The sequence below is a fragment of the Colletotrichum tamarilloi genome (assembly GCF_030869305.1).
Source record: "Colletotrichum tamarilloi strain Tom-12 chromosome Unknown Scaffold_51.1, whole genome shotgun sequence".
In the NCBI taxonomy this organism is placed as follows: Eukaryota; Fungi; Ascomycota; class Sordariomycetes; order Glomerellales; family Glomerellaceae; genus Colletotrichum; species Colletotrichum tamarilloi.
The window spans coordinates 210,956-231,928 of record NW_026849434.1 but is presented as its reverse complement, the minus strand read 5'-3'; the positions used below and the strand labels follow the sequence as shown (position 1 = coordinate 231,928).

The following is a 20,973-nucleotide window of genomic DNA, read 5'->3' as shown; positions in this document are numbered from 1 at the left end:
TATGGTGAGGCTTAACGAAATACGCGTATTTTTGTACACTCAATCCATCGTATTGGAGAGACGTTCAGCAGAAGTAGTCAAGTCAAGACTGCTCCCCCAGTCTCGGAACTAAAACCTCTTTAGAAAAAAAAAGAGGCAACAAGAATAGGATTAATGGAGCTGTTGCGGAGGATCCAGTAGCTGCGTCGACATAAGCGGCCGAACAAATTGCCGACATCATCCATTTATGATTTGTGACCTCATAAAAAGTACAAAGTCCTCACATGGATGGACTTTATTCGCCTTAGTCCTCCCTACGCGTCTCAAAAACGTCCCCGATCCTCATAATCTTCAGCCTTTCCCAGTCCAGAAATTGCGCATTATCCTTCCGCAACCTCTCCTCGACCTCCCCAGAGTTGGTCACATCGAAAAACGCTTGCGCCGCCTCCTCGTTCTTGAACCCAATTTCTACCACTGCGTCAGGCTCCTCTCCGGTGCTTTTCCCGATGAGGACAGTTGGCTCGTCCTTTGGCGATCGTTCAATGTACCGTCTCGAGTGCAGGGAGGGGAAACGGGAGCCGGTGAGTTCTCGGGTGAGGGGTATGTGTATGTACTCGTAGTGATCTCTGAACTCAGCGTGTGTAATATCCTTTTTGCGGTAGAGAAAGAGGACCAGGCGATAATCCATTTTTTCGATGGTGGTAGAAGAACAAATGGGCTGGGTGTGACGATCTCTAGGATTGATGTACCATGGGAATTGTATCCTATGCGACGTTGAGGTCTAAGGAAGATGTTGTTCAGTCAAAGGCTAGTTAGGCGGGACGAGAGGTCACTTGAGGACAGCGCTGAAGTTTAAAATAACGTCGATGTCACACAGTACACTCAAGGGTCCAGCTTGTTCTCGGTCCGAACACTGTCAGGTCCGAAGAACCACCAGGGCCTGTCGACACGTAGCTGAGAAGAGAATTTTCAACATCCAGGACCACAACTTTTTGGACAATAATTCAGATTCTCCTTACTCATTTGTCTTTCCAAAAGCTTGATTCTATCTGACGCCTCATCCAGCCGGCAAATATATACACCGTGGTCACTGCTTTGCCACGAGTCGCTCAAGGAATAAGCTTTCCAGGCATGCCGTGATCCGAGTCAGTGGCCGACACACATTCTCGACATTGTAGTTTTGCTATCAAACATATCCACATCGTATGAAAAAGACTGTATCGTAGTTACTATCGAGTTTGAAGTATTATATGACATATGAGGTCATTGGACGCTTAATTTATACAATTGGTCAACAAGGACCTGGTACCGTAACTCCGAACCTGGTAATATGCAACGCCCTCATTAATCTTCCAAGCCAGATCTATACCAACGCCATTACTTTAAAGACAAGCCACAAAGATTTAGTTACGGTTGTTGACAGGAGGAACCTCAACGGAGGCGGGGTCGCCCTTCTCGATATCCTCGGCAACCTTCTTAGCAGAACCCTTGTTGCCGACGCTGTTGAGCCACTTGTCGAGCTTGTACTGATCGACGGCGCGGAAGCCGTTCACAGCAGGGGGCAGGACCTTGGTGCACTCGGTGAGCTGGTTGATATTGTTGACTCCCAGAAGAGAGAGGCGGATGTATTCACGAGCGTAGTCCTATCAGGCAAGCCATGTTAATACCCTACTTCTAGCGCACAAGTCACAGGGGGAGATCATCGTACCTCGTTCCAGTGGTGCTGTCCGCCGGGGCCAGCAAACTCCTTGAACTCCTTGGCCGTCTCGGGGTGCTGGGAGATGGCAATGTCGCTGGGGAACTTGAACACGCGAGGCGGCGAGTTGGAGCTGAGCGTCTCCTTGTAGTAGAGCACGTCCCAGACGCCGGGTGTGCTGTCCTGGGGGTCACCAGCGCGGGTGGTGTTGACAAAGTTCTGCTGACTGGTGGTGTGCGCGCCGAGCAGGGCGACGAGACCGTGCGGGCCGATGGTCTTGTCGCGGAAGAGCTGGTCGGCCGGCTGGAAGGGGCTCGGGAGAAGGCCGTCGGGGGAGCCGTTGGCGCTGTCCTTGCGGCCGACGTAGGACTTGATGCGCGGGCCGAGAGGGCAGACTACTGTTGCGACATTTGCACCCATCTATTTGTATGCTTGGTTAGCAATGATCTGCTTCACAGTAAGGAAGTATGTTGTTGATCAGTGTCTGGGAACGTACCTGGATGAAGTCGCCCATGCCAATGTCCCAGCCCATGCCCTTATACTTGCCGTATAACTCCTTGAACTTGACAGCAACATCCTGCAGACCGCGGTTCTCGAAGCGGTCAATCTCTCCAGGGGCAAGAAGGATACTGCCATCAGCGCCCCCACCCTGTGACGCCGTAGCCTTGGACCACGTTCCGGCGTCGTGGAAGCCGAGGCGGACGGCGGCGCGGGCCAGACCCGTGCAGCGGCCCGACTTGCCGGCCATGAACTGGTACATGTCGTCGGCTACGTAGCGCCAGACGCAGCAGGTATCCTTTTTGCACTTGTCCGAAGTCAGGTCGGGGACCTTGCTGTATCTGTCGTTGGACTCTGGGTCGCCTTTGCCCTGAAGCATCCTCTTGATGTCCTTGCCGACGGGGGTGAGGTCCTTGTCTTTGAGGGTGACGAGGTCACCGAGGAGCTCGTTGGAGTCGCCGGCGTCGCTTTTGCGGGCCATGATTTCGGCCATTTGCTCGCCCATGCCTGGGTAGCCCATGGTCCCTGGGAGAGACACTAGGGCTAGGGAGGTGGCGAGGACGGATGTGAGATGCATGATGATGATGATGAAAGTTTCTTGGATATCGACGGAAGCGAATGTGCTGAATTAGAGAATGGAATTGAAGTTGAAATAGCGAATGACAATGACACTAACGGTCGTTGGAAAGAAGGGAAAGGGATAGAGAGGAAATGACTTGATGGAGAGGAGATGATGCTGGAGATGGAAGCCGGACATCATGGCCTTATATCATCTTCGTTCGTTTCTTGGCAAGGAGCCATTCATCATAGCATGGTCTGCCAGAACTAGGCTTGTCCAGCTTTCTTCCATGAGGCTCCCGGACGTTTACTCTCTCCAAAAGAGGGCTCGCCTTCTTAGCGTGCATGGCTCCTTCGGGACAAGCCCTCTGGTGTGAGAGTCTAAACAGATACCGACAACCTCTAGTCAGATCTCACGACACGAGTAGCTCGATGCCTCGGATCCCGGGTACCTGTCGTCAACTCTCCAGACGCCTGCGCTGCTGTGCCAGCTTGGTCCTGTAGCGTGTGATACTCAGCCCTTTGGGAGGAGGATCGAGGGACCAGAAAAGCATGCCACCCCGGACTTGAAGACGGGACAACGAAGGAACAAGAAACGCGATGCCTAGCATTTCTTAGGCCTAGCCTTGGGCCTCGGACGGCCCATCAGTGATCACCACCGCACCGTCCGCCACCGGCATCAGCAGATATTCCTCGATAATCATTCGCCGAAAAGGTGGTCGGTCTGACGGCACAGGGGAGGGAACCAGAGGACTGGAATAAGGACACCCACCCATGCACCGGAGCTGTAATGCACGCTAAGCCGGCTCTAACAATAGACTCACATACATGTGGCATATGGAAAAAGCATCTACAAGTACAGATGCGGTGCGCCCCACCCCGAGGTGTAAGTCCGTGGTCCCCGCGTCCACCGGCCGTGTCACGGTGCGCAGACTCGCCGGTGACAGGGGGCGTTGACCTCTCGTATCGCATGGCACTAGACACAATGGGAAACGCCATGCCAAGAACGGTGTGGGATTGGATGGTGAGCGTTTAAGCTTCTTGTGTTGGTACACGGCGCCAAAACAGAAAGACGGAGCTAGATCGCCAGGGCAAAAGGGGCCTTTCCTTGTACTGTGTACTCTGGAAGAGCTAAGAGAAGGAAGAACAAGCTTGAAGAGAAAGAAGGTTGTTCGTGAAAGCCGTCAGACCATGGCAGAAACAAGCTAGGCACTACAGTAACAGACAGACCCGAGAGGCCGTTGCCTAGGCTGCGATGGGCGGTGCGTCGCGACTCGCGTGGCGCCGTCCGCTGAGCCAAGATCAACAGCTTGCTGGACTTGATTTCCCAAGGCCGCTCGGTGTTGTCGTCTCGCTCTCACCCATTCATTGCTTCTCCTTTCCCGCTTGACGCTATTGAGCGCCGCAAATGCGCTGGCAGGTCGGTCTGCGGTTCTTCGATCCTTACCTTTACCTTTCTCCTGATTGGGGCGAGGTCCCTGAAGAGGCGATATCCGATGTTGGTCGGTGAACCGACCGCTCGGATGAAAATGTCAGTTCTGCACATATACGAGCATCTGCAAGTCGCCCATCGTCATATGCTCAATACCCCTCTCTCCCTCCCCCACTGGCTGGGTGAGAGGGATTGAGCACTGAGCAGAATGAGGCACCTGAGAGTCTGTGTTTCTTCCCTTCTCGTCAGTCGCCCGAGTTGTTGGCCTGGTGCTACCGCGCCACGAGGGAATCGATGCCTCCCATCCATCAAATCCAGCACAGAAGCTTCCAGAGCACGGTGCCTCATGCCTGTTCAACCACTGCTGCGGCCCTGCGAAGGATCAAGCACGATTTCGGACGAGCCTTCATGCCCCCCCCCCCCCCCCCCCCCCCTCCCCCCCCCCTCCCCCCCCCCCCCCGCTCCGCACCCGCCCCCCCCCCCTTCTACCCCCCCCGCGGGCCCCCGCGAAAACCCACCACAGGCCCCCTCCACCCCCCCCCCCCCCCCCCTCCCTTCCATCATATCGCGAGCCTTGTCGATGCAGGTACCGCTGCTGGCTTGAGTTCAGCTTGTTTGACTGGCGTTCGTTTCTATGCCGACCCGGTCTCGAGTTTGTTTTCACTTCAATCCAACCAGGTACGAGAGAGCTGTGTTCGTCTCTGAAGGATTCGTTTACGAGGGAACTCTCAAACGCAGTAGCGATGAAATTCAGCATTCATGCGAACCATGGGATTCTGAGTTGTTCGGATGAATGAAGTCTGGCCATGTTCATCAGAAGACATGAGAGGAGGGGAAAGAAAGGAAGTTTTGGTCAACTGGAAGAATGTGTCCCAATCGGGCCTGACCTATTTTCAGCTGTGGCGCACGGCAGTCCAGCCGCACCGTTTCCTGCTGACTTTGCCTTCATCTCATTACATAAGGTAAGCAAAAGGTCACTCACTCATCTTGAGTCGCCGCCCTCATCTGGACTCATTCGCTCACAACTTCTCTCCCATCTTCAGCCCACTGAGTGAGATAAGCTTACTTTTTTGACCCCAAGAATTAATCCTGCAGAGTGCTGCATATGCTGAGATGCGCTGGGAACCTAGCTATTGGGACGCATTGGCTTGGCTGCAGACGCAGCATCTCGAGCTGCGTCGCCGGACCATGAAGACTAACTAAGCCCCCCTTTTCTCACTGCCAAGCCCGCTACTATTGATCTTGCTAACTCGTTAGAGAGAATGGATGAGTTCAGCTGTCTACAAGTCTCATGACAGACAGTTGACACTTGGGAGATCAGAGGCAAAATCTTTTACTGGAATGGCGACTGGAAAGTTTTGGGATACATTAGACTTCTAGACTTGGAGACTTTCTTTGGGGTCGCATTCATCGGCATCTGGAGAATGAAGCAAAAACACACCTCAACCCCGGCGTCGATCACGGGCAGGTTACATCCTTCTTTCACCCAACCCATGAAGCTAGGCTGCATTTGGTCAATGCAAAGTAGGTGAGTTACAGGTGGCGGTCAGCATCGGTGTCAGGGGCCAAGCAGGCCGGGCCATAAATGCAATATTGGGTTGGGAGCTTTCAGGTCAGGTCGGGTCAGGAAATATTCGTATTATCCCATTCGTACCGTTATTGACACATAGAAGAAGAAGAGCTGCTCAGTCTAGCCCAAGTACAAACAAGGGGAGGCGGCCAATGAGTTGGACCCCCCATGCCAAAAACAAAATTCATTACCAACCAAAAACTTTTCCTTTTTTTGCGGTTCGATGACAATCCGGGAATCTTCAGCTTCTTCACTCCTCATCGTCCTCCTCAACAGCAGCCCCCTTCTTGGCCTTCGCCGCGGCAACCCACTCCTGCGCCTTGGCCATCACCTTGTCCCGGCCCTTGGGGCTGATCTTCTCCTCCCAGTCGGCCCACCTCTTGAACCACTTCATCGCCTTCTTGGGCTTCAGGCCCTTGGCCTTGGTACCCCTCTCAAACACATCCCGGATCGCCGTGGCGTCCGGCTCCGCGGCCGCGATCTCGAGGTCCGCCAGCTGGTTCCACAGGTCGAACCGCTTCGGCCACGTCGCCAGGATTGTCTCGAACGTTGTGCGGCCGCGCTCCGCGTCGCCGTTAGGCGACTTGAACTCGAGGGCGCCAAAAGAGGCCATCAGCTGCGCTGTGTGACGCTCCTCGAGGGCTTGAGTCGCGCGGGGCAGGAGGGCACGCGCGCGGTCGGGCTCGTTCATCGTCACGTGGAGGAAGTGGGCGTAGTTCTCCCACACCTTTGGTGACTTCGACTTGAACTTGGCGACCAGTGATTGGAAGACATCATCCGCTTGCTGTATGGATGTGTTAGTAACGTTTGACTTGAATGGGCTATTGGCACTGCTTACCTTGAGCTTTCCGGACTGAATGTAGATGCTGGCCAAACGCTCGTGAACCTCCTGCTCGTCGTTGTACTGGCAGGCGCGCTTGAAGACCTCCTCGGTGGAAGCCTTGGTGCCGTAAGCAACCTCCAAGTTGAGGTAGGCGATCCAGACGTTGAGCTTCTCAGTCTGCTCCCGGATGTTGATCGTTTTGATGGCACGTTCAGCAGTCTCGCGAGCCTTCGACAGCTCGCTGACCTTCATCTGCAGAGCCATATACTCGATCCACAGCTGGGATGAGTCGGGCTGACCCAGCAGGAGACGCTCGTAGTCGGTGGCGGTTTGCGGTCCGTGGGCATCAAGATCGGCTGTACGATCAATCTGGATTTCGCCACCCTTCTTCTTCTCCTTCTTTTCCGTCGTCTTTGACTTCTTTGATTTGGCCTTTGGCTCGTTTTCTGAGTCGTCAAACGCGTCGCCAGTCCAGTCGTACTTGCCAGAGCTGAGACCCTTGCTAGCCGTTGCGTCTTCGTCCATATCCACGTCGCTGTCCTCATCCTCCTCTTCGTCGCCGTCTTCGTACTCTTCGTCTTCCTCATCGGACTCCTCAGAGTTGTCGGTACCGCGGATGGCAAGTTGAGCGCCGCCATCTCCCATCTCAACGTCAGAGTCCTCATCGCTCTCGAGATCAGCACCTCCGTCGACGTCCTCCATGTCGCTGTCCTCGTCGAAATAGCTAGGCTTCAAACCGAATGTGATGCGTCTCTTCTCCTCATCTATTGAGAGAATCTTGGCCTTTACCACATCGCCCTCGTTGTAAAGCTTGCGGGCATCCTCAACGGGCTTCTCAGCCATCTGACTGCGATGGCATAGGCCGCTGACGTTGAGAGAGTTATCCACCACGATGAACGCACCAAACTCCTCGACCTTGCGAACCTTTCCGGTGACGACCTGGCCTTCCTTGACGTCCTTGTACGTCACCGGGGGCGTGTAGTCGTTCTCAACCACAGAGGCCTTGAGACTAAGCTCGACTTGGCTGGTAGCGGCGTCGACGTTGATCACTCGGCCCTTCACCAGTTGATCAACTTGGAAGTTGCCCTTCCAGTCTTTGATGTAACGATCAGACAAGTTGCCGATCTTGACCAAAGCAGAGACGGTACCTCCAAGTTGCACAAAGACACCCTTGTCAGTCACGTTTTTCACAAAACCACGGATAATGTCTCCAGAGGCGATCTGAGACACCCGGGTGATTTCACGATCCGCGATAGGAGATGTGGAACTGAGGATGCGGGAGGGTCTGGTTGACAATCTTAGTCTCTTGTCGCTCTTGTCGACCTCCACCACGGAGACGCGGATGATTTCGCCCTTGTTGTACTTGAGCGTGTTGGCTTGGTCGTAGTCATCACAAAGATCGACCAAGTGAACCGGTCCAGAAACAGACTCGCTAAGCTTGATCATGACGGAGCGATCGTTGATCTTGGTCACTCTTCCGGGAAGAGCCACGTTCCTCTTGAGGGAGTCCCAAGTGACCTCAGTGGAGCCGGTGGATGATCGAGCTGACAGGTCCAGGTGTCCCTTCTCAGCATCGACCGAGACTACGCGCACCTTGAGAGCAGAACCAATGGGGAAGTGCTTCTCAAGATTGCCAGCATGAGAGAGGTCGTCAGAAACGTCCATGATGCCGATTCTGCCGCGAACCGTGGGTGAGATGTTTACCCACAAGCAGTTCTTGCCGTGGTTGTTGACAAAGGCGACGTGGGAAGAGCCAACCTTGATCGTGTCGTAGGAAAGAAGTTCGACGTCCTCGGTCTCCAGGTCGCTCTTCTTGGCGGAGAATTCGATGACGGAGTGTGTGGAACGGTGTGAGAAAGGCAGGAAACGGTAGTTCTTGGAATCGTGAATACCGATAGCACGCACCCGGATGATCTCGTTCGCCTTGACCTTTTGCAGAGGGTTCTTGCGATTGGTGATGTCCTCCCACTTGTCAAAGAACTGTGAAACGTCGATACGGCCCTGAATGTTGTCGGCAACCCTGACGTTCAGCTGCGTGTTCTTGACGGACGTGACCTGGGCATTGAGAATAGTGCCGAGTGCGACATCGTCGACTGTCTTGATGCTGTCGTCGACAGAGTTAATGGCTGACTCTGATACCGTGGGAGCAGGCCCATCCGCCGAGGCTGGTGCAACAATGATGCGGTTCTGCTCGGGGTTGGAGGACACAATCTTGACCTCGATGCTCTGGTGCTTGCGCATGCCGAATGCCTCCTTGTCTTGCACATCCTTTGGCAACTTGCTCTTGGGGAGGATGGCGGTGACATTGCCACCAAATTGAACGTAAACGGCGTGAGGACCAATCTCCCGGACATAGGCGGGCGCAACGGCACCGGAAGTCGCATCCTCAACGCTTGTCAGAAGCTTGCCGTTCTTACTGGCTTCAATGAAGCTGGGCTTCTGGGTAAGGATAACAGCACGTCTCAGCTCGTTCTTGTCCAAAACCATGAGATCCGTAAGAGTGTTGCCGACATTGATGCGCTTAAGAGCGGCCTGGGTCTTGCTAGCAGACTTATCCGAGAGGTGACCAGTGCGGATGATGGCCTTGAGACCACTCTCCTCAAGATCGACGTAGACCTCATCTTCCGTCTTCTGGCTGACCTTGGCAGAGACGATGTCGCCGACCTTCAGTGCCTTGAGCGCTGCCTGCTTATCGAGACCGAAAGCCGAAGGGTCCTTGCATGAAACAATCATCCTGCGGTCCTCGGGGGTCACGCTGAGGACGTGAACACTGACAACCTGGCCGGTGCGGAAGTGATCTCTAGGGTCCTTGATGTAGGCCTCGCTCATCTGTGACACTGGCAGGAACCCTCTGACACCGCCAAAGAACTCGAGCTGGGCACCGGCGGAGCCAATCTCAGTGATCGTTCCCGGAGTCTGCAGACCGACCTGAACCTCCTCGAGGTTCTTAATGATCGGTGCATCTGAGTTGACCAAAGTCTTCTTTAAGGTAAGGCGAAGCTGGCGCTTTCGTGGACGCACTGAAAGCACTCTCGCCTTGACAGTGGCCCCCTCCCTGAACTTCTTCTCGGGGTGCTGGAGCTTAACATCGGCGAAATGTGATTCATGCACGTAACCACTGATGCCCTCAGCCAGCTTCACGATCAAGCCACTAATGCCGTTCTCGCCGATAATGACCTTCTCGATCTTGCCAGAAACGACCTCTCCAACGGGAACATCCTCAAGGCGGATGAAAGGCTGGTCAAGGATGGTTTGCTCAAATGACAGCAAGAACATGGCATCCAGAGGGCTGTATCCGACGACTCTGCCGCGGTGTGTTGAGCCAACCTTGTGAGGGCCACTGCCTTCGTACAGTGCGTCGACCTTGCCATCCTTGACGCGAGAAATGTGAACGAAACCGGAAATGCCAGGAACCCCAGTGTCAACGTAGAGACCGATCTCAGGCTCGACATGGCGCACAGTGCACTCCTCCACAAATGAAGCAATGGGAAGTAGGTCAAGAGGAGCCTTGGCTCTGCTGCCTTTGCCGGACAACTTGGGCTGTAGAGAGACGATGTGCGGTAGTAGAGACATACCGAGCTTGGGCTCTCGCGCAGCAGGGAAGTTGCAAATAATTCTGGCCTTGACGCGGCTGCCCACTTTGTACTTGGCTTCCAAGTCAACTCCATCGGGACCAACACCTGAGTGAATCAAATCGGCGGTAACTGGCAAGTGGCCAAGGAGCTTTCCCTGCAGACCTCTGCTAGTCACCTCGGTGAGCAGAACATCGGCCAAGGAACCAGGCAAGAAGGAGTTGATTGTCGGAGCGCTCGACGCCACGAGGGAGGTGTTGCCCAGCTTCAGAGGATCGGTTGAGAGCTGGACAATGATGCCTGTAACGGCCTTCACGACGCACAGGCAGACGGCGCCTGGTCGCAAGCTTGCCTCATCCATGTCGGGACCGACTTCCTTCTTAGCCAAGAAACCCTTCAGATCACCCTCAATACCCAAGTCCATCTCGTAACCGTGATCCTGAACGCTGGTGACTGATGCCATGAGGGTTGTGTATCCGACGACCTCGTCACTAGAAATGCCAGTGTTGGCATCGGTAGGCCGAAGGGAGAGCTCGATGCGGCGTTTGGGCTTGCCGGTGCCGGACTCGTCTGCGGTCGACTGAACTTGTGCGCGAACGTACTGGCCGACCTTGAACATGGACTTGAGGTCAATGCCCTCATCGTCTTCGTCCTCCTCGTCGTCTTCGCTTTCGTCGGCAGCGTCTTTCTCGAGCTTGGAGTTAATTGTGTCCGAGATCGCAGCGATCGAGACGGTTCCTGTAAGGTTGTTCGGCAGCGCGATTGTCAGTTGAACCGGGTCGATATGGTTAATCTGACCAAGCACCAAAGAGCCCTTCACCAATCGCTTTTTACTGTGTTAGCTACGTTTGCTCCAATGGGGACAGAAATGCCATACCTTGAAGTTGAGACCCTCAATCTTGACTGCATCCTCATCTCTTGCAGGTTTTGTATCCTTGGTATCCTTTGCTTTCCTCCTCTTCTCTTTCTTTGCCTTTCCCTTGACATTCGTGTCGAACAATTCGGCCTCTTCCTTTGCGGCGTCTGCCTTTGCCTCCATGGTGATCTGCTTCTGCTCGAGGGGCGTAAGAACACTTCCGCCTCCACGGGGGAACAAAGGCTCTTCGTCCTTGAGCAGTGCTGAGACTGCGGGAGCCCGGGGTGCAGGAGCATCTTCAGTCGTCTTCCTGTCCTTCTTGTCCTTGCTGGGCGTATCGCGCTTCGACGGCCGAGAGACCTTGGAGGCCTTTGCTGCTTTTGACGGAGGAGTACCGCCGGGGGCATCCTTTCGCTTGAGAGAGCTCATGGTTGTGGTTGTGCCCGAAAGTCAGTTGCAATCGCTTGCAACAGTCCTGGACTCGATATTGAGATCGGAGAGGAAAGAAAAAAAAAAAAAAGGCACAGGGACCTTTCTTTGCGAATACTCCACTCAAAACATTTTTTTCGCCTTTGGGCGCGGGATGCAAGGCGATAACGATAACGATAAGATGGAATGGCTTATCGGGCCCTCCACCAAAAAGCGGGCGACTGCAGGTGGGTGCTAGGGGGAATGATCATCAACAAAATGGAAGCCGAGGTGGCGGCCACCAGCGGGACAGGTACCTACCTTAATGTGCCTTATCTAATCAGCTGGGTGTCATTTGGAGGGGTTGGCCGCCTGCACCCGCCGCCAGACCACCCGACCCAAAGTACCATACTGTAAAGAGTACCTGAGTAGCGCCAGGTTCCGCCTGGACAGTGATCCCAGGTCGACCGCCAAACATGGGCGCCACCATCCCAGGCAACTCATTCAACAACAACGGCCAGTTGCTGTCATCTTCCTACCAGCCTCCGACACTGATTTCTCAAAACGAATATGCGGCAGATTGACTTTCAATCTGTTCGCCCGAATTTCCCCCACGACTAAACCTTTCCTCCGCCATGTCTCCTCGAAAGCGCCAGCGTACCACTCCATCTGCGCCGAGCTCATCGAGCCCACCGCCTGCGGCAATTGCCCCTGCGATTCCAACGTCGGCTACGTCACAGGTCACGGCCGTCTCAGAACCCGCGAACCGCCCGACGCGAGAGATGCCTCTGATGAGGGATAGAAGCGGCAGCGAGACGAAGAACACACCACAGAACTCACAGAAACAGGTAGGTTTTCTATTACAGTGCACTGCAGGTTGTTGGGGCGCAAAGACTAAATTCAAGATGCAGGTCCGCAAAGCGCGCAGTTGGTACGGCTCTTGGCCACGCGTCCCAAAGACTTCCGCATCGACTCAACTGGCACGAGAAACCATTTTCGGAGGCACTTCGAAGCCCTCCAGTACTCCCGATTTTCGAAGATTTGACACCAAGAAGAGCATTGACTCGGCGAGTTTCGACGGCCCAGCCGATTCATCAGCATCATTACCACAGATACCCGAGGACGGCGCTGCGACGCCGGAAGGAGACGCAACGATCAAGAAGGACGGTGGTAGTGCTGCTAAAGCGCAGGCTCCATCGACAGAGACTAGTAAGGCAGTAGAGGGAATACCAGCGAAAGTCGACGATACGAGCAAGGCGATAGAAGAACCGCAAGCGCAAGGCGTCGAGCCACCGGCAGCAGCATCAAGTTGGTTTGGGTGGCTAGCACGGGCCCCAGTAATAGAAACACAGTCGTTCACTCCCGTCGAAGAGACACCAAAGGAAGCAGATCCTTTACCACAGCCAGAGTCCCAGCAAGCACCACCAGCCGAGACACCATCCGCTGAGGCTTTCGCCGAAAACGCAGGGCCGAACCCGCCATCATCGACAAACTCTTGGTTTGGCTTCTGGTACTCAAACGCTCCTGTGACAGAGAACCCTCCAGACTCAGATATCCCGAAGCCAACCGAAAGCACCGAGATGCCAAAGGCACCCGAGGAGCCGGCGAAGCAGCCCGAAGACGTTGTCATGGAGGACGCACCACCACCAAAGCCAGAACCTGCTAAGACACCCTCAGCCGGTTCCACCTGGGCGTTCTGGTCTAGAGACACTCGCCCGAAAGCCGAAGGGAGCAAAAGCCAGACAGCACAGCCAGAATCAGGCGAGCTTGCGATCATTGGTCAGGGATCAGAAGCGCACCCAGAGCACACGGGAATCAGCGTCGAACAAGCACAATCAGACCAAGCAACGAAAGACGGGAAAAATGCCAAGAGCTCCAAAGATGCAAAGTCATCCAAAAGTATCAAGGCGGGTACCGCGTCAGCACCATCAACGTTTGGAAGAAAAAGTAAAAGAAACCGGCCTCAATCGATGGACCTAGACATACCATCTAGACCGGGGACACCGAATCGGCCGGAATCTGTGGCCTCATCGAAGGCTTCTTTGGCGGAAACGACACCCAAAGAACCACCCCTTAAACCAGGCACACCAAAGGCTAGCCCAAGCCAAGAAACACTTTCGAAAGCGACCCCTCCGAATCTGCTCTTGCCATCATTTGGGAGTACCTATCGGATGAAAGACAACCCATCCATCATAAAACAAATCACCTCCCTGTTGCTTCGCACGCAGCAGCCCCCGGCGAATCATGTTTATAAGGTAAAGGAAACGCCAAAGATCAAGAAAGCTATCGCGATTGGCGTACACGGACTTTTCCCAGCGATGTACCTGAGACCCATGGTCGGCCAACCGACAGGAACATCATTACGATTTGCAAACCTCGGCGCTGAAGCCATCAGGAGATGGACTGATGCCCACGGATGTCCCGACTGCGAAATTGAAAAGGTCGCTTTGGAGGGTGACGGCAAGATTGCGGACAGAGTAGACAACTTGTGGAAGCTTCTTCTTAACTGGATCGAGCACATTCGCAACGCTGATCTCATTTTGGTCGCCAGTCACTCTCAAGGTGTGCCAGTAGGAGTCATGCTCTTGGCGAAGTTGATAGATCTGGGTATTATAACGAATGCCAAAATCGGCGTATGCGCAATGGGTGAGTCCTTGACAGTACTTTTCAGACACCCCGATCTAAGAATGATAACTGACGTGCGCAGCCGGAGTCTCGCTGGGTCCGTTCCCCGACTACAAGTCAAGTATGGGAATCCTTATGGGAGCCGCCAATGAGTTGTGGGAATTCTCAAACCCGGACAGCGAAATTTCGAAGAGATACGAGCACTCGCTCAAAGAAGTCCTCCAGTACGGTGCAAGAATCACATATATCGGCAGCATTGACGACCAGCTCGTGCCGATGGAGTCAGCAATCTACTCACCGGCATCTCATCCTTACATCTACCGCGCTGTGTTCATCGACGGCCGCATCCACGCGCCAGACTTGTGAGTGAATTTGCTGCCCTGCCATTTCATGCACACCACTAACACATTCACACAGCATCGCCCACCTTGTTGGTTTCGCCCTCAAACTCCGCAACCTAGGCGTGTCAGACCACGGACTGATAAGAGAACTCTCGACGCCGCTCGCAGGCAGCCTCTACTCGGGGGAAGGCCACTCGCGCCTCTACTACGACAACCAAGTCTACGACCTCGCACTCACCCACGCACTCGAGACGTCCGACGTCCGACCCAACGTGCCCGCCACCGTCGCCCATCGTCGCGACTCAACAGGTGCCGGAGCCGGGGCCTCTGTCGCGAACCCAAACCCTTACCATCTGCCCTGGATCATGCGCGGCCTGCTGGAGGAGGACTTTGTCCGTACGGAGCTGTCGTCTGAGACGGAGGAGCTGCTGAGGCAGTTTGATGACTGGAAGCCTGTTACGAAGGCACTCAAGGATGTCAAGTATCGGCTTGAGGCGATTCGATCGAAGCTTTGAAGACGATGGCGCGACTTGAGCATACACCTTGGGACTGAGATAGAACCCCTGATCTCAACACGATTGTCCATCCCTCACTTTCTTTTTCTTTGTCTTTTTTTGGGAGGAGTTTAGCGGCTACGTCCTGATTATATGGATTCATCGGCGTTTCTTGCCTTGCTTTGAGGGAAAGAAAGACGTATACCTACTTAGACTTAACACACATCTACGATTATTACACGGTGGGTGGGTGTCCTTACAATACGACAACACAAATACAGATCTTACAATGTACACAAATTCAATACACTATTCAAAAATTCAGTTCCCGTTTTCATTCCCAATATTATTTTAAGGTATTATATGATGTTTTACTAGATAATCAACTTTGTCACTAGATTCTAGTCACCGAGCGGAATAAGACTTTTCTGTTTGATGAAAAAAAAAAGGGGGATACTTTTTCTACACTACTGCTGAGAGAACACATCCTGTTGTCCTTGAGGATAGCCAGCCATTAAATATTTTTTACACTTCAGCCCAACAATCCTTCCAAACTTGTCGAGTATTCTTCTGTCTCTTTCTCTTCTATGATACAAATCATGGCCACTTTCTATGCCATCTCCCTATCCCAACACAGCCCACATTCGCTACAATCTATCGAGACAAAACATCCTCTAGGACCGTTTACCGCTTGCCCAATTGCCAATCGTAAATCGTATTCTGAATCGCCTCCCACTCGATAGTATGCGTACTGACACCATGCGCCTGGGCCTCCTGCAACACGACCGTCGGCGCACCGCTGCCCTTGCCGGGGTTCTCGACCAGCCCGCCGACGACAATACGCGCAACGCGCCGGAGGTCCTCGACCGTCAACGCCTCAATCTTGCGACACATGTCCGTGACGGGAATCTTGCGCCCGTGGACCTGCACCTGCCTGCCGAGATCCTCGAGCTCCACCATACGGCTCTCGAGATTCATGAGCAGGCTCGAGCGGAGCTGGTTCTTGGCGCGGTTGACTTCCGCTGCCTTGAGGGCGGAGAAGCCCGTGTCGAGGGTGAGGGCGCGGAGCTCGCGGCACATGACGTCGAGCATGCTCGCCGTCCGGCCGGGGATGCAGCTGGCGGAGATGCCAAAGAGGCCGGAGTCGGTGTAGGAGTGGTTGAAGGCGACGCAGGATTCCACCCAGCCGTGCTGGTTGAGGACGTTTGTGTAGAGACGGGAGTACATTCCCTTTCCAGGGCCGCCGGCCGAGAAGGAACCGCCGCCGCCGAGGAGGGTCTGCAGGGTCGCGAGGGCGTAGATGTCGTCTGAGGAGATGGGGAGACCCTCGAAGGCGAGGTGGATGTGGGTGAAGGTCGGGAGGTTCGGGTTCAGGGACGGGGGTTGGGGCGGGAGGGAGAGGAAGCCGCCGGTGTAGTGGGCTGGCGAGTTGATGCCGTAGAGCTGCGATGCGCCGCCGATCTGGACGGAGGCGTTGGTTGGTGCTGAAGTGGAGAGGTTCTTGAAGAAGGGTACTTTGGAAAGGAGTTTTGAAGGTTGTTGGACGGGGGAGGAAGAGGCTGAAGTGGAGGCGGAAGCGTCTGTAGATTCTAAGGCCGCGGAGCCGATGGAGGTCTCTGAGCCTGTCCTTGAGAGCGTGGGTTCTTGGTAGGAGGGCTGCATGTCGCCAAAGTAGTGCTCCGCCAACTTGACCGCCTCTGTGTGCTCGACACCCGCAAACGCAACGACGATACGTTCAGGACGGTAGAACAAATCTCTGTACCGCTTGATCGTCTCCCTCGAGATGCTGCCGAGGCGCTCCTCCGGGCACAGCAGGGGGTTGCCGAGGGTGTTGTCCTTGAAGGCTGCCGTATGGACGAGCTCGGGCAGAATAAGCTCCGGCTTGCTCCAAATCTCCTTGATCTCGTACTCTGCGGTGCCGAGCTGTTCGAGCACTTCGTCCTCAGTGAGCTTCGGGTCGCGAATCGTTTCGGCGAGCAGCCCAATCGTTGTCGGCACGGCGCCGTTGAACGTCGCCGCCTGGTACATCATGCTCTCTCTTGAGCTCGCGCACTGGATGTTGCCGCCGAGGGCCTCGACCGACTCGAGCATGTCGTCTGCGCTGCGGCTGCCCGTTGACTTAAAGGCCAACCTGTCCATGATGTGGCTGACGCCCCGCAGGCCGGCATCCTCGTACCGGGAGCCAGCATCAACGTAAACGCCTACGCCGGAGAAGGAACCCGGTAAAGCTTCAGAAGCAACGCGCAGGCCATTTGGGAGGGTAGTGATGGCATCGAGTTCTGTCGGCTCTTTAGGGATGGCTTCGATGATCGTCGCGAGTCCCCGGCGGGAGGAGGGCGTAGAGGTAGAGGGGCGGAAACCGGCAGTAAGACGGGGGGTTGTCGAAGCGACCGCGCGCCGCGGGAGGCGCGTCGCTAATGATCGAAGCATCGTGTGTGAGGTCTTTGATGTGTACACCGGGTGATCGGTCGGCTTATGTGCGATCAATGGTGGTCCCTGGCGGTCGTTGGTTGATGGTGCACGATGGCGAGGCTATGGAAAAGTTCGGTGCTCACGGGAGTTGACGCATCCAATTCTTGGTGCTCCTTATCGCCTTATCGTCCCGGTACAGTCGGTCTTTGTGGGGTATCGCACTTGGCCAATTAAATTGCAGACGATGCATCTAGCAAGGAGACGTCATTTGGGAGCCGCGCCGCTCGTATTCCGCGAATTGCGTCTCATGGCTCGGAGATCTCGTAAGCACTGCTCAACACACAATCCAATCCACTGAAAAAGATTTGCACACGTTGGCTAGTAAGCCATTAAGATACGGCAGATGCGAAGTTGTAATTTCTCAGAGGATCGTAACCCAGTCGCTCATTTTCACGTCTTGTGCTAATCAGGCGAGTATTAAACGCTCGTCAACTCTGTATTAGAAGAATGCTATGAATCCGTCTCCTGGCTTGCGAATCTCCCTGATTCATGTAGAAGCCGCTGTCGTAACTGAAGTAGAAAATGCCAGCCTTTCCATTGAGCCCGCCTCCGTAAACCGGGTCGAGAAATAACACCATAGCTCTGCTTCGCTGTGGCTAGCATACAGCGACCCACAATGCATTCAAACGCCATACACCGTTCCACGCCTTCGCTCATGCAACTTATTCACTGAATCCTGCGCAACTTATAACGCGTTTCTCCTCTCCGTCTCTTGCCGTCTTCGTATTTGACGCATGCGTTTCCGTGAGGGTGCGTCACTCTATGCCTGGGAGACAGAACTTGACCTGTGCTTCAGGCCGGTAGTTCGATCTCTCCCTGCCATGCCTCTGCGTAAACGTCTGTACCGGCTCTACCGGTCAACTTCCATCTCGGCGGCAGCATCAAGGCTTAGCATTCCACTCGATGCCTCGGCAGCACGACGCCCTGCACTGCCGTCAAAGACCCATGGCCCAGCATCATTACGCGGGGTAATAGGACCTTCAGTAGCGTTGACCAAGTGGTTACCAATGGGTGAGGGAGTGCGTGTATCTCGACCGCTTCGCGGTGCAGTTGTCTGGGCTATGCCGACTGCTGGGATCGGAACAGGTGGGATGGATGTATGGGGTGCCACAGTTCTTGGCGCTGCTTCTGGAGCTTCGGCGACGGTTCTGGCGCGGTCCAAGGCCACCGTGAAGTCGTCCATGGCATCATCATCGGTGCCAATTTCGGGGAGCTGAGGTCTCGAGCTTACCACGGCTGCGGGAGCTGCCAGGGGCGCGGTCGGGACAGTCGGAGGAGTCTCCTTCTCCTCCTGCTTCTGTTGTTTTTGTTCGGGCTCCTCATCTTCCTCCATCTGCTCCCAATCCTCCTCAGGGTCCTCAATATCCGCTTCGAGGTCGGCAGCCATACGGCAGTTTGGACAGACAAAGATGGGGTATTGGGGAGAATTCAGTAGAGACCGGATGCACTTGAAGTGCCAGGTATGCGAGCAAGGCGCCACGAACAAGCACTGGCACGGCTACAAGACAATTAGCTTGCTTGCCCGCAAGGAATGTGGGGATCCGTTCACACGGCGGCTACATACCGCGATAGAGTTGAGACAAATTGAGCAGTCCTGCGTCGAAGAATTCGCCGAGTTGGCTGCAGTCATGTTCCGCAAGCGCTTGTGCGTCGCCATGCTGCATGATGTAAGCGTAAGGACGGATACGGTCGAAATTGGTTCAACTTACTTGAACGTGTTCAACTTGTTCTGCCAGCCTCTGTTCAGCTCTAGCCTCATCTTCACGCAGCGGAAGATCATTTCCTCGCCGCCTTTGAAATCTATGCCGAGCTGCACAATGTCTCCATCGTTGACGGGAAATGGCTTTGATTCCGTTCCCGGGGGGCTAAGTCGAATGTGGTTGAGGAAGGTGCCGGACGAGCTCTTGACATCCTTGATGTACCATTTGCCTTCGTCGTACCAAAATTCGCAATGACGGCGGCTGACAACTTTGCTCTTGAACCCAACGGGCGCGGCCGAAGGGGTGTTGTTGGGGATGCTAGGCTGGTTATCCCGCTCAGAGTAGCGGCCGACCCTGATGATGTCGCCGTTCGAGGGCAGCGTTCTCGAGACTGGAGGGAAGGTCAGGCTGGGACGTGTCGCGCGCGGGTCATAGTAGGCAGAAAATCGGATCGAAGGTAGATTTTCGGGCGCGGGGGTGGCTGCGACAGGGGCATCACCCGTGGTAGAGGCGCGTGCTCTCGTCATGTTCGCGGCTTCAGCGTCGTTGGTCGACTGCGGCTGCTGGTCAGATTGCTGCCGTATGTGGCTGCTGGTGCTGCCGCTGGCAATGACGTCGTCGAGAATAGAGGGGAGTGCATCCACCGGCGGGCGCTCGATGGCAGGCGAAGAGGGCGTGGTGGAAGCCCTGTTGGCGGAGGAAGTTGACGATGATGGTGACTCCTGTAGTGAGGCGACGAGCGACAGAGGGTTCAAATGGGCGTCGGTGTCGGAGCGACGAGGGGTTGAAGTAGGCGAATAGCTGAGAGAACGCTGCAGACCGGGGGTTGGGCGACTAGAACCTGAACGACTGCTGTGGTGGTTTTGATTTTGAGTTTGAGTTTGGGTCTGAGAGTGCGGGCTGGTGCCGGTGTTGTGGTGAAAGTGGGAGTGGGCGGCGACGTGAGAATGCGAGTTTGATGTTGGAGAGTTAGAGCCCTGGCTACTATGTTCTCGGGACAAAATATGATTTTGAGTGTAGCTGCGGAGATAACTGAGGCCTCTCAAGCGACTGGATCGTGTCGAGGGTGAAGCGGGATTGGTGACAGACGTCGGCACGGGGCCCACGGTCGGTGGCGATGCGACTGGTTGTGTAAACATTTGCGCCTCGAGGGGGGAGGGGGAGCCTGGGAGGATAGAAGAATGGGTTGGTGTTTGTTAGGCTGTACTGTTTTTGGCGGTGGGTGCAATAAGCAGTAGTGGCCGCCGCAGGGTTAGAATCCGTCTGGAAATCAGGCGGTAGTGTCGCAATGGTGCCGACTCTCGACTCGTGGGTTTCGGCTGGCGGTCTGGCTGACTAGCTGGCTGAATCACTGGGCGTCGGCGGACTTGTCTGAGTGACCTATTTTGCTTGGTTTTTTTGTCTTTTGCCTGTCCCTTGGAGAACGGGATTGTGGACTGCCTTGTTGGGGGTGTCTCTCTTGGGGTGCAAATAGAGAGTGAAGGCGTCAAAGAAGCTATGGGAAGAATGTGGTGAAGGGGTGGAATAAGAGAAAGAGAGAGGGATGGGAGAGGGAGTGGAGGACGTCTAGACGGCTTGTGTTTGCTTGGAATGTCGCTGGATCCTGTCTGGAAAGCAATCTACGGTGCTCTCTTCTACTCCGTACTCTGTATTCCGAGTTCCTATCTGTCAAGGCGTGAACCAGCGAGGCAAGGCGAGGTTGGACAGAGGGACCAAAGGGACGAAAAGGACCAAGGAGGAATCGTCAAGACGGGAGGGAGATGGGAGGTAAGGTCCGAGGGTAAGAGATGAGAGAGATGAATGGTATTATGGACCAAGAATAAGCAGATTACGCCCGAGATCAGAAAATGGACCTGGGGAAGACGGTTTTTTTAGTCTGGACGACAAGCGGCAAGGCCTTGGAAAGTTGGACCTGGGAGAAAGTTGCAAGTGAAGGATGCTTGAATGTC

At 54.8% G+C, this 20,973-nt stretch overlaps 6 protein-coding genes across 6 annotated transcripts; 1 reads left to right on the top strand and 5 right to left on the bottom strand.

Moving 5' to 3' along the window:
- Positions 1 to 283: 283 nt before the first annotated feature.
- On the bottom strand, positions 284 to 667 carry CTAM01_10737 (HypE protein; the record flags this gene model as incomplete). Its single annotated transcript, XM_060526751.1, has 1 exon — positions 284 to 667. The coding sequence occupies one exon, from the start codon at positions 665 to 667 to the stop codon at positions 284 to 286; it is 384 nt and encodes a 127-aa protein (XP_060378691.1).
- Positions 668 to 1,382: 715 nt separating this feature from the next.
- On the bottom strand, positions 1,383 to 2,750 carry CTAM01_10736 (peroxidase; the record flags this gene model as incomplete). Its single annotated transcript, XM_060526750.1, has 3 exons — positions 1,383 to 1,622; positions 1,688 to 2,095; positions 2,172 to 2,750. 3 exons carry the CDS (start codon positions 2,748 to 2,750, stop codon positions 1,383 to 1,385), a joined length of 1,227 nt encoding a protein of 408 aa, XP_060378690.1.
- Positions 2,751 to 5,983: 3,233 nt separating this feature from the next.
- Positions 5,984 to 11,413, bottom strand: CTAM01_10735 (S1 RNA binding domain-containing protein; the record flags this gene model as incomplete). Its single annotated transcript, XM_060526749.1, has 3 exons — positions 5,984 to 6,517; positions 6,572 to 10,954; positions 11,006 to 11,413. 3 exons carry the CDS (start codon positions 11,411 to 11,413, stop codon positions 5,984 to 5,986), a joined length of 5,325 nt encoding a protein of 1,774 aa, XP_060378689.1.
- A 614-nt stretch (positions 11,414 to 12,027) lies between these two features.
- CTAM01_10734 (uncharacterized protein) lies at positions 12,028 to 14,873 on the top strand (the record flags this gene model as incomplete). Its single annotated transcript, XM_060526748.1, has 4 exons — positions 12,028 to 12,240; positions 12,304 to 14,038; positions 14,100 to 14,379; positions 14,435 to 14,873. 4 exons carry the CDS (start codon positions 12,028 to 12,030, stop codon positions 14,871 to 14,873), a joined length of 2,667 nt encoding a protein of 888 aa, XP_060378688.1.
- A 663-nt stretch (positions 14,874 to 15,536) lies between these two features.
- On the bottom strand, positions 15,537 to 17,282 carry CTAM01_10733 (insulinase; the record flags this gene model as incomplete). Its single annotated transcript, XM_060526747.1, has 1 exon — positions 15,537 to 17,282. The coding sequence occupies one exon, from the start codon at positions 17,280 to 17,282 to the stop codon at positions 15,537 to 15,539; it is 1,746 nt and encodes a 581-aa protein (XP_060378687.1).
- Positions 17,283 to 18,174: 892 nt separating this feature from the next.
- Positions 18,175 to 20,163, bottom strand: CTAM01_10732 (FHA domain-containing protein; the record flags this gene model as incomplete). The annotated part of the gene is made up of 3 exons (XM_060526746.1): positions 18,175 to 18,822; positions 18,889 to 18,982; positions 19,034 to 20,163. 3 exons carry the CDS (start codon positions 20,161 to 20,163, stop codon positions 18,175 to 18,177), a joined length of 1,872 nt encoding a protein of 623 aa, XP_060378686.1.
- Positions 20,164 to 20,973: the final 810 nt, after the last annotated feature.